The 12657-nt window shown below is 34.0% G+C and overlaps 1 protein-coding gene across 1 annotated transcript in view; it reads right to left on the reverse strand.

Moving 5' to 3' along the window:
• COL21A1 (collagen type XXI alpha 1 chain) overlaps positions 1–12657 on the reverse strand; it is a 125790-nt gene that overhangs the window by 49832 nt on the left and 63301 nt on the right. Inside the window, exons 11-14 of the mRNA XM_060615790.2 lie at positions 11263–11316; positions 10102–10157; positions 9003–9054; positions 8832–8885 (exon numbers count right to left, since the gene is read on the reverse strand). Coding sequence (XP_060471773.1) covers positions 8832–8885; positions 9003–9054; positions 10102–10157; positions 11263–11316 — 216 coding nt within the window. The remainder of the gene's footprint in view (positions 1–8831; positions 8886–9002; positions 9055–10101; positions 10158–11262; positions 11317–12657) is intronic.

Below are 12657 nucleotides of genomic sequence, written 5' to 3' on the forward strand. Positions count from 1 at the left end.
AGCCAAAGTAATTTTGAAGAAGAAGACCAAAGCAGGAGGCATCACAATCCCAGACTTTAGCCTCTACTACAAAGCTGTCATCATCAAGACAGCATGGTATTGGCATAAAAACAGACACATAGACCAATGGAATAGAATAGAAACCCCAGAACTAGACCCACAAACGTATGGCCAACTCATCTTTGACAAAGCAGGAAAGAACATCCAATGGAAAAAAGACAGTCTCTTTAACAAATGGTGCTGGGAGAACTGGACAGCAACATGCAGAAGGTTGAAACTAGACCACTTTCTCACACCATTCACAAAAATAAACTCAAAATGGATAAAGGACCTGAATGTGAGACAGGAAACCATCAAAACCTTAGAGGAGAAAGCAGGAAAAGACCTCTCTGACCTCAGCCGTAGCAATCTCTTACTCGGCACATCCCCAAAGGCAAGGGAATTAAAAGCAAAAGGGAATTACTGGGACCTTATGAAGATAAAAAGCTTCTGCACAGCAAAGGAAACAACCAACAAAACTAAAAGGCAACCAACGGAATGGGAAAAGATATTTGCAAATGACACATCGGACAAAGGGCTAGTATCCAAAATCTATAAAGAGCTCATCAAACTCCACACCCGAAAAACAAATAACCCAGTGAAGAAATGGGCAGAAAACATGAATAGACACTTCTCTAAAGAAGACATCCGGATGGCCAACAGGCACATGAAAAGATGTTCAACGTCGCTCCTTATCAGGGAAATACAAATCAAAACCACACTCAGATACCACCTCACGCCAGTCAGAGTGGCCAAAATGAAGAAATCAGGAGACTATAGATGCTGGAGAGGATGTGGAGAAACAGGAACCCTCTTGCACTGTTGGTGGGAATGCAAATTGGTGCAGCCGCTCTGGAAAGCAGTGTGGAGGTTCCTCAGAAAATTAAAAATAGACCTACCCTATGACCCAGCAATAGCACTGCTAGGAATTTATCCAAGGGATACAGGAGTACTGATGCATAGGGGCACCTGTACCCCAATGTTTATAGCGGCACTCTCAACAATAGCCAAATTATGGAAAGAGCCTAAATGTCCATCAACTGATGAATGGATAAAGAAATTGTGGTTTATATACACAATGGAATACTACGTGGCAATGAGAAAAAATGAAATATGGCCTTTTGTAGCAACATGGATGGAACTGGAGAGTGTGATGCTAAGTGAAATAAGCCATACAGAGAAAGACAGATACCATATGGTTTCACTCTTATGTGGATCCTGAGAAACATAACAGAAACCCGTGGGGGAGGGGAAGGAAAAAAAAAAAAAAAAAGAGGTTAGAGTGGGAGAGAGCCAAAGCATAAGAGACTGTTAAAAACTGAGAACAAACTGAGGGTTGATGGGGGGTGGGAGGGAGGGCAGGGTGGGTGATGGGTATTGAGGAGGGCACCTTTTGGGATGAGCACTGGGTGTTGTATGGAAACCAATTTGACAGTAAATTTCATATATTAAAAAATAAAAAAAAATAAAAAAAAATTGCTTGCTTGTTTTTTATTTACTTATTTATTTATTTATTTACTTACTTATTTGTTTATTTATTTATTTTGGAGGGGGAGAGAGAAAGAAAGAGAGAGAGAGAGAGAGAGAGAGGAGAGCGAATCTTAAGCAAGCTCCATGCTCAGCACGGAGCCTGATAGAGGGGTTGATCCCACAACCCTAGGATCATGACCCAAGCCAAAATTAAGAGTCGGACATTCAAATGACATAGCCACTCAGGCACCCCAAGACTTGTAACTTTTGAGAACTGATGTATTGCCCTAGGGGAGGTAGGTGTGGGACTGGGTGAAACAGGTAATGGGGATTAAACAGTATACTTTTCATGATGAGCACTGAGTAATGCATAGATGTGTTGAATCACTATCTTGTATACCTGAAACTAATGTAACACTGTATGTTAACTATACTGGAATTAAAATTTCAAACTTCATAAAATTAGTTAATTAAACAGACAAGAATAATGCAATATTATAAATAAAATATGCCAACAAATTGAAAATGAAATGAACAAATTCCTTCAAAGACACAAATTAGCAAAACTTACCCAAGAAGGAAGAAAAACACTAAGTATCCCAATATTTAGTAAAAGAATTTAATTAGTAATTAAAATCTTCCTCAAACTTAAAAAGCTCAAGTCCAGATCATTTCACTGGTAAATTCTACCAAATAAGGAAGAAATCATACCAATTCTACATAATCTCTTTTAGAAAAGAAAACCTAGTATTTATCTTGATACCAAAGCCATACAAAAAAAATCACAAGAAAACTAATGACCACTATCTTTCATGAGCATAAACACAGAAGTCCTTAATAAAACATTTCCAAAATGAATCCAGCAATATATAAAAGGAATATAATATCACCACCAATATAATTATCCCAATAATGCAAGGTTAGTGTAACATACAAAAATCAATACCATACATCGTATTAAAGAAATAAGAGAGGAAAACAATATAAATCAACTCAATAAATGCAGAAAGTTTCTCACAAAATTCAATACCTAATCATAATTAAAGAGAAAAACTCTAAAGAGATTACAAATAAAAAGGAATTTCTTCAACCTGATGAAGGGTTTCTATATAAAACAACTAACATTTACTGGTGAAAGACTGCAGGCTTTCTAACTACGACCAGAAACAAGGCAAGAAATATACACTCTCACTACTTCTATTCAATGTTGCACCAGAGGGCCTGTATAATGCAATACTATTATTAAAATAAATTTAAGTCATATGAATTAGTATAGAAGAAAATTGTCTTTATTTCTAAACAATATGTTTATCTATGCAGAAAAAATCTAAGGAATTTACAAAGCAAGTTGCAGGAATCAATAAGTGAGTTTGGCAATACTGCAGGGTATATAATCAACATACCAACCATTGTATTTTTATATGTTAGCAAGAGAAAATAAATTTTTAAAAATCTATTCACAAGAGCATTTAACAAAATAAAATTTTTGCATATGAATTTAACAAAATCACATACAAGATCTGCATGCTGAAAACTACAAAACATTTCTGAGATATATTAAAGAAAGACCATCTAGGTGGAATGATATACCATGTTCATGGACTGGAAGAACTCAATATTGTTACAACCAGAACTCTCCTCTAATAAATGTAAAGATATGTACATACTCTCCGCTCTGTGAGTTGAAATTTTAATCTCAGCCCCTCTGTCCTATCATGAGTAGGAACTGGAAAAAAGCAGTAAAAGGAAAAAAGCAGTAACTTCACAGTGAAGAAACCTGACAAACACTACCATAACCAAATGATCAAAGTTAATATAATCAATGATTAGTCAAGTGGATAGCATATATACTCTCTGATGAGTAGGTCACTTCACCTTTGTGTTATTCTTCCCTTCCCACCAAAACTATAAATAAAAAATAAAAAATACAGTTACAGCCTAATCATGAAGAAACTATCAGAAAAACCCACATTGAGTGATATTCTACAAAATACGTAATCAAAGCTCTTCAAAATTGTCCAAGTCATGAAAAACGAGAAAAGGCTGATAAATTATCATTGATTAGAAGAGACTAAGGAGACATAACAAAACAATGCAATGTGGAATATCCTCAATTAGATCATGGAATAGAAAAAAGACATATGAATAAAATCCAAATAAAGTATGGAGTTTAACTTATAGCAATGTGTCAATATTGATGTCTTACTTTTGACAAATGTACCATAGCAATATGTTAACATCAGGACAAAATGGACAGAGTGTGTAAGGGAACTCTGTATACTGTTACTTGCAACTTTTGTATAAATCTAGAATTATTCCAAACTAAAAAGTATACTGAAGCTTAGTAGTTTGGTAGTTTCTTAATAAGTTAAACCCAAATATTCATCAACCAATGAGTGAATAAATAGGAAATATCATCAATAAAAATGAATAAAGTACTGTATAGGCCAAAACACAGAAAGAACTTGAAAATGTTCTGTTAAGTGTAGGAAGTTAGCCACAAAAGGCCACATACTGCCAAATTCCCTATCAAATATTCATAACAGGAAAATCCATAGAGACAGAAAGTACATTAGAGGTTGCATAGGGCTGAAAGTAGAGGGGTAGTGGCTGGGAGGAAATTGAAAGAGACCACTAATGAGTATAGGGTTTCTTTTTGAGGTGATTAAAATGTTCTAAAATTAGGTTGAAGTGACAATTTAATAACTCTAAGTATACTGAAACCATTGAATTGTGTGTACAATAAGTTAAATAGGTAAACTATATAATGTGTGGTTTATTTATAAATAAAGCTGTTAAAAACTGAACTATAGTTTACACTTGTGGGTATACGCATGCAATCATGCTACCCAGATTAATATCAAAAAGGGCAATAAACTCAAAAAAAAAAAAAGAAGCTCAAAGTTAGCTGGAGGAAGGAAATGATTAACATTTGAACAAAAATAAATAAAATATAGAATACAAAAAATAGAAAAAATAGACAAAGCCAGAGTTGATTTTTTAAAAAGATATAAAATATGGACAAATCCTTAGTTATCTAGACAAAGAAAAAAGAGAGAAGACTCAAATAAAGTCAGAAACAAAAGAGGAGACATTACAATTGATGCCACAGAAATGAAAAAGATCATGAGGGACTATTATGAATAATTGTATGCAAAAAAAAAATTGGACATACTAAAAGAAATGGATAAATTCCTAGAAACACAAAACCTGCCAAAAGTGATAGAAGAAGAAAGAGAAAGACTGAAAAGACCAAAAACAAATGAGGAGACTGAATGAGTAATCAAAAATCTTGCAATAAATAAAGTCCCAGGACCATAGACTTCACAGGTAAATTCTACTAAACATTTAAATATGAACCCTTCTTAAAATGTTCCAAGAAATAGAAGAGAGAACACTTCCAAATCATTTTATGAGGCCCGTATTAACCTGCTACTAAAGCCAGACAAAACACCACAAGAAAGAAAACCACAATATCCTTGATGAAGGTGCATGCAAAAGTCCCCAACAAATAGTAGCAAACTGAATTCAACAGCACATTGAAAGGATCATACATCATCACTAAGTGAGATTTATCCCTGGGATACAAAGATGGCAGTATATGCAAATCAGTGTGATACACCACATTACCAGAATAAAGATAAAAATCACATGATCAAGAAATGCAGAAAAAACATTTGACAAAATTCAACATCATTTCATCATCAAAACTCTCAACAAACTAGGTACAGAAGGAACTTAAAAAAGATCGCATATATGAAAAACCCACAGTGAACATCGTATTTAATGATGAAAAACTGAAAGCTTCTCCTTTTTGATGAGGAACAAGACAAAGATGTACACTCTTACCACTTCTTTTCAACATAGTACTAGAAGTACTAGTTAGGGAAATTAGGCAAGAAAAAGAAAGAAAAAACATCAAAATTGGAAAAAGAAGTAAAACTGTCTCTGTTTATAGATGACATAATCTCATATATAGGAAATCCTAAAGACTCCACAAAAAAACTGTTCAAACTAATAAATTCAATAAGGTTGCAGGATACAAAATCAACATATAAAACTCAATTGCATTTTTATATGCTAATAACAAACTATACAAAAAGAAAATTAAGAAAACATCATATTTATAACAGCATAAAAATAATAAAATACTTTGATATAAACTAAACCAAAAAGGAGAAAGACTTATACACTAAAAACTATAAAACATTAATGAAAGAAATTAAGGAATAAACAAATAAATGAAAGTCATCTCTAGTTCATGGACTGGAATATTTTTTATTGTTAAAACATCCATTACCACAAATGGCCTACAGATTCAGTTCAATCCCTATCAAAATCCCAATGGAAATTTTTATATAAATAGAAAAAAGAATCCTAAAATGTGTATGTTCGATCCAGGAACCAAAAGCATAGGCAACAAAAGCAAAATTAGTCAAGTGGGATTACATCAAACCAAAAAGCTTCTGCACAAACAAGAAAATCAACAACAAAATGAAAAGGCAACCCAAAGAATGGGAGTAAACATTTGCAAACCCTATATCTGATAAAGGATTAATGTCCAAAATACAGAAGGAACTCCTACAACTCAACAGCGGTAATAACACCCCTATTTAAACATGGGCAAAGGAACTGAAAGGTCATTTCTGTAAAACAACATACAAATGACCAAGTATATGTAAAAGTGCTCAAAATCACTAATCAACAGGGAAATGCAAATCAAAACCACAATGAAATATCACTTCAAATCCGTTAGGGGCTATTACTAAAAACAACAAAAAAAAATTAAAGTAACAAGTCTTAGGAAGGATGTGGAGAAACTGGAAGCCTTGTATACTGTTGGTGGAAATGTAAATTGATGCAGCCACTATGTAAAAAAAGTATAGAAGTTTCTCAAAAAAATAAAACAATAACTATCATGTAATATGACAAGCTCACTTCTGGGTATATATCCAAAGGAATGGAAATAAGGGTATCGAAGACATATCTGTAATGCCATGTCCATTGCAGCATTATTCACAATAATCAAGACATTAAGTAACTTAAATGTGCACTAGTTGAATGAATAAACTGTGATATCTAGATAGATACAGATAAGATATACAGACACAGACATAGAAATATGGTTCATCCTCAAAAAAAGAAGGAAATCTTGTCATTTGTTACAACATGGATGAACCCAGAAGACAATGCTAAGCAAAAGCCAGACACATAGTGACAAATACTATATGATCCCACTTATATGGAGAATCCCAAACAAACTCATAGAAGCAGAAAATAGAATGGTGGTTTCCCAGGGATGGAGAGAGGGAGAGAGAGAGAAGACTGGTCAAAGGGTACAAAGTTTCAATTATACAAAATGAGTAAGTCCTAGATATCTACTGTACAGCTTAATGCCCAGAGTTAACAATGCTGTATTGCAAACTTTGAAATTAGCTAACAAGGTAGACCTTATATTAAGTGTTGTCATCACAAAAATAATAATAATAAATAGGGAGGAAATTTTTGGAGGTGATATATGTTTATGGCATTGACTGTGGTGATGGTTTCATGAGTATATACTTATATACAAACTCACCAAGTGGTATATATGAAATATGTACAGTTTTTGCATCTCAATCATACCTCAATAAAGTTTTTTTTTTTTTTAGGCTCCAAAAGGGATCTTCATGCAAAGCTCCGATCAAAAAATGTACGAAGAAACTAATTCCTTACTGAATACATTCTCTGACAGGTACTATGCTGGGTGCTCTATCTTTCTCAGTCCCTACACCATACCAATCTATGTAAGTAATATTTATCCCGTATTTTAAATGGAGAAAACTGAAGGTCAAAAAATTTGCCAAAAGACAGTTGATTAGAAAACCTCACTGAGGGGTAGAAATCCAATTCAGTTCTATTCTCCAGACTTAACTACCCCCAAAAACCATAATCTCATTTCTTGTGGCACATGGGCTTTTGATAACAGAAGACAAAGGAAAATTAAATTAGATGAATGCAAAATTTGAAGTTAAAGAGAAGAATCTGTGTTCTTTAATAGAGACTAGATTATACACTCCACAAAAATAAGGGCTAATATAGTTATGTTCCCTTCTGTACATATAGCACCTAATAAACATCAATAAGTATCTGTTGAATTAACAAATGGGAAATAAAATACAGAATCACTGAAATATAATTAACAACACATGACTGAGCTTTTAAAACTAAGCCCCAGGGGCATCTGGGTGGCTCAGATGATTAAGTGTCTGACTTCACCTCAGGTCATGATCTCATTATTTGTGAGTTTGAGACTCCTGTCGGGCTCTGTGCTGACAGTTCAGAGCTTGGAGCTGCTTCAGATTCTGTGTCTCCCTCTCTTTCTGTCCCTCCCATGCTCATGCTCGGTCTCTGTCTTTCAAAAATAAATAAATGTTAAAAAAAAAATTTAAAAAATGAGCCCCAATATTTTACATTCAGGAAGCACTATTTATAATCTTTAAGAATCATCGATATTTGGGTAACTTACATAATACTTAGGCAAATAAATGAACAGTTTATCCAAAGGAAAAGAAAACAATGGTGGACAAAGAAAATATGGACTGGATTTCTGAGCAAGTTTGGCCTCATGATTAGGAAACCTGATGACATCTCTAAATCCAATGCTTGACCAAGCAGCCTCATTGGTTGATGGATTACACAAATCCTCTCCTTAAGTACTCAAGAAACTTCTAGCAGAACAATGATGTGGGCTGTTAGCATATTCCAGATACATGGACTTAAATATATACACATGACTGATAATCTTTTCATTTAACAAGCTATAGCACAGAAAGCCCATTCCTATTTGATAATTAACCAATCAACCATTTATGTAACAGTAAGACGGTGCTAACCCACCATCGTGTTTTTCAGAGCCATTGACTTTTTCAGGGTTGGTGAAGGACTGACTTCCCAGTACCTCTTGCTTTATTTCTCCCATACTGACACCATAGAATTGATAAAGAAGTTGTTAAGGTTAAGGATGAAGTCTTCCTACCTCCCACCCAAAACTTCAGTCCTTTGGGAGCTAAGAGCTTTGTACCTCTGCCTCTAACCCACCAAACAAATTCAGTTTCAATGGCTTATCAAAGAAGTTTAACTCTCAAATATCCAAGGATTTTATTTCTAAGACATAAGAATTCACAACAGACTCCCAAGAAACTTACTTCATTTTTCAATTACAGTAAAACAACTTTTAGCTCATTACTTTATACCAATGTCATAATGTAAAAAGTTAAATGTCAGTACATTTTTCAAATGTTCACTCACAAGTTACAGAATTTTTTTTTTAATGTAAATACCTTGTAACCAGGACTACCCATTAGTCCATCCTTTCCATGTCTTCCTGGTTCTCCCTAAAAAATAAATACATGTATTTTAATATATTTTTGCACTAATTTTTATTTCTAAAGAAAGAGAGTATAAGATAATTTTTAAGTAAAATACTCAAGAACTTTTTCTGTCAAACTCACAGCACGTCCAGGAAGGCCAGGAAAACCAGCATTTCCCTTTTCACCTTTTGCACCCTGTATTAAAAATAAATACTTAAAAAAAAAAAACAACAATCCATGCAAAACTTTTATTTTTATTTTTTTGTTCTTATTACTCAGAAAAGCTTCATTTTGTTTGTTTGTTTAGCTTTCTGACTCTGTGCTTGTGCCTTCAACACTTCCTCAAAGATATTCTGCTCCTCAATAAAGAAAGCAGGCTTGACTTTGGCATGGGCACATTTAGCACACATGGAACCACCATGGGCCCTTCTAACATGTTTTTTTCATTTGAGGCAAATTCATAAGAACTTTAGGTCTCACAGCACAAACTCTGACGTTTGCCTGAGCACACACATGCAGATGTTGGTGCTTTCCCAACTTTGTTGGTAGTAAGGTAAACAATCCTATTACCAGGCATTCTGCACAGCCTAGTTTTGCTAGAGGCTGTATTGTAGAATAGCCTATGACGGCAGTTGGACCACTGTGAATGTCTCTAGACACCATCCTCAGAGGAGGTACAACAATGATTTTTAAATTGCAACTCAAACTTAAGTTAAAAAGTGAGTAAGTGAAACTCTTTATGTAATGACAGAATTCATGGAACTATAGCTTGTGTTGGCTCTACGACTTTTGGCAAAGCATTATTTTACCAGGCCAATGGACACAACATAAAGACATCAAAATTACTGATGAATGCAGGATTATTATAAGCATCTAAATACAGAAACCACATCTCGCAAAATTAAAAAGCAGTGTATTTTAAACACAATATAAAGAGAATATAATCTTCCTTCAATGTGAAGAAGTCAGAAGGCCCTTAACATTGATTCTCCAGGGACATGCTGTTACTACTTCTCCCAAGGAATCGTTCTCCATAAATACTTTAAAAATTCAGAATAATCAATAACACAGGGTACACCTAAACCAGTTATTTTTAGGGTTTTTCATTATTCTAAATAAATCTCCTGAGAAAGATGAACAAAGCTAATTGCTGAAATGGTGGCTGGGAAAGAAATTCAAGTTTTGCATTTCCATGACATTCAAAGTTCCATATAGATACTTTGTTTTACAATCCATACTTCCCTTTTTGCCATAAAATCCAATTGATCCTTTATCTCCTTTGGGGCCCATTTCACCCTAAAAGGCAAAATATAAATATTGGGTTTTGTTTTTTATTAAATTTTTAATTTTAATTCCAGTATTTGTTATGTCCCTTTTTACGTGATTTAACCAAGTGATTCTTCTGTGGGTACTTGAAGAAAATGTATATTCTATTTTTCTTGGATGGAAAGTGGTTTTATATGTATCTTTCAAACCATGTAATTTGAAGTATGCTTCTAGTAAAAAATGTTCTTGTTGGAAGAAAAATAACTTTAACTGAGGGTACTCATTTAAAATAAAGCATATCAGAGGGGAAGTTGGCCAGAGGCGGGGGCGGATGAGCAAAACAAGTGAAGGGGATTAAGAGTACACTTATTATGATGAACACTGAGTAGTATATTGCATTGCTGAATCACTATATCATACACCTTAAACTAATATAACACGGTATGAAAACGTCCCTTATGAAAACGTATGAAAAAGTATGAAAACGTCCCTCACAGATTAAAGAAAAAAAAGCAACACCAATTATAAACAAGGTTTATTATGTCAACATAATATAAAATAATGTAAGGTTTACAAAAGCCCTATGTTCAAGGCTTTATGAAAAAAAAACAAGGAAAAATAAGGACAGATGGTACCAAAATAGGACCTACAGTTCAGGGCTTATAATTATAAGAATTTCCATAGAGGGGTGCTGGGGTGGCTCAATCGGTTAAGCTTCCAGCTCTTGGTTTTGGCTCAAGTCATGATCTCACAGTTCGGTTCATGGGTTCAAGTCCCACATCCGGCTCTGCACAGACCATGCTTGGGATTCTCTTGCTCTCTACCCCTCCACCCCTCCACCCGTCTCACACACACGCGCTCTCTCTCTCTCTCTCTCTCTCAAAAATAAACAAACTTAAAAAAAATTTCCATATGGTAAACTTTACTCATCGATGTTTAAATACCATAAAATTTGTATCTGGAAATTGTAAAGAAAATTTGTAAAAGCTTTCTGTACACTATGATAGTAACCCATTTATTTTAATATACTTTCATTTACACATGAGGATTTATTTATAACACATTTGTAGCATAAGTAACTTTAAATTCAAAATAAAATATGATGTGGTGAATATTAAGACTAGATTTTTTCAACCTTTAATCCTGGCATTCCATGAAGCCCAGGAAAACCAGGAAGTCCACGGTCACCCTGCAAATAAAAGTAAAATTAATGAAAGAAAATACATCAGCCTAAAAAATATCATCATACATTCTTTAACTTCACCCTGGTCAAAGTCTACTGGAAGAAAAATCTTCCACACGCATACATACGTTAAAACCACATGTCTATGAAAGATCAACCCTCATTTATCAAAGTTTCCTTTATGATCAAATAAGGAAAGTATTTTGAGACTAGGTGAACTTTCTCCAGTTCTGTGGAAAATGCTGTTGGTATTTTGATAGGGATTGCACTGAATCTGTTGATTGTTTTGGGTAGTGTGGGAATCTGAACATTAATTCTTCTAATCCTTGAGTATAAAATATCTTTCCATTGGTGTCATTTTCAATTTCTTTCATCAAGTGTTTCACAGTTTTCAGAGTAAAGGTCTTTCACCTCCTTGGTTAAATCAAAAAGCATGGAGACAAATGAAAATGAAAACATGATGTTCCAAAATTTGGGGGAAACAGCCAAAATCTATTAGAAGTAATACCTGAATTCACTAAAGTTGCAGGATACAAAATTAATACCCAGAAATCGGTAGCATTTCTACACACTAATAATGAAACAGCAGGAAGAGAAATTAAGAATCTCATTCTCAATTGCACCCAAAAAACTGAAATACCTAGGTATAAATGTAACCAAGGAAGTAAAAAACCTATACTCTGAAAACTGTAATTCAATTTAATCCCTATCAAAATACCATCAGAACTTTTTATAGAACTAGAAAAAAATAATGCTAAAATTTGCATGGAGCCACAAAAGATCCCAAATAGTCAAAGAAATCTTGACAAAGAACAAAGGTGGAGGTATCATAATTCCAAATTTAAAGATCCCCTGCAAAGCTGCAGTAATCAAAACAGTATGGTACTGGCACAAAAACAAACACATAGATCAATACAACAGAATAGAGAGTCCAGAAATAAACCCACACTTACATGGTCAATTAATCTATAACAAAGGAAGTAAGACTATACAACAGGGAAAAGACAGTTTCTTCAATTGATGGTGAAAACTGGTCAGTTACATGCAAAAGGACGAAAGTGGAACACTTTCTAACACCATACACAAAAATCAACTCAAAGGGACTTAAGACCTAAATGTGAGACCCAAAACCATAAAAATCCTAGAAAACAACAGGGCAGTATTTTCTCTGGTATTGGCCATCACAACATTTTTCTGGATATGTCTGCTAAAGCAAAGGAAATGAAAGCAAAAATTAACTTTTGGGACTACATCAAAATAAAAAGCTTTTGCACAGCAAAGGAGATTATCAATAGACAACCTACTGAATGGGAGAATACATTTGTAAATGATATATCCAATAAGGGT

This window comes from Panthera onca, chromosome B2 (assembly GCF_046562875.1).
Source record: "Panthera onca isolate mPanOnc1 chromosome B2, mPanOnc1 haplotype 2, whole genome shotgun sequence".
Lineage (NCBI taxonomy): Eukaryota > Metazoa > Chordata > Mammalia > Carnivora > Felidae > Panthera > Panthera onca.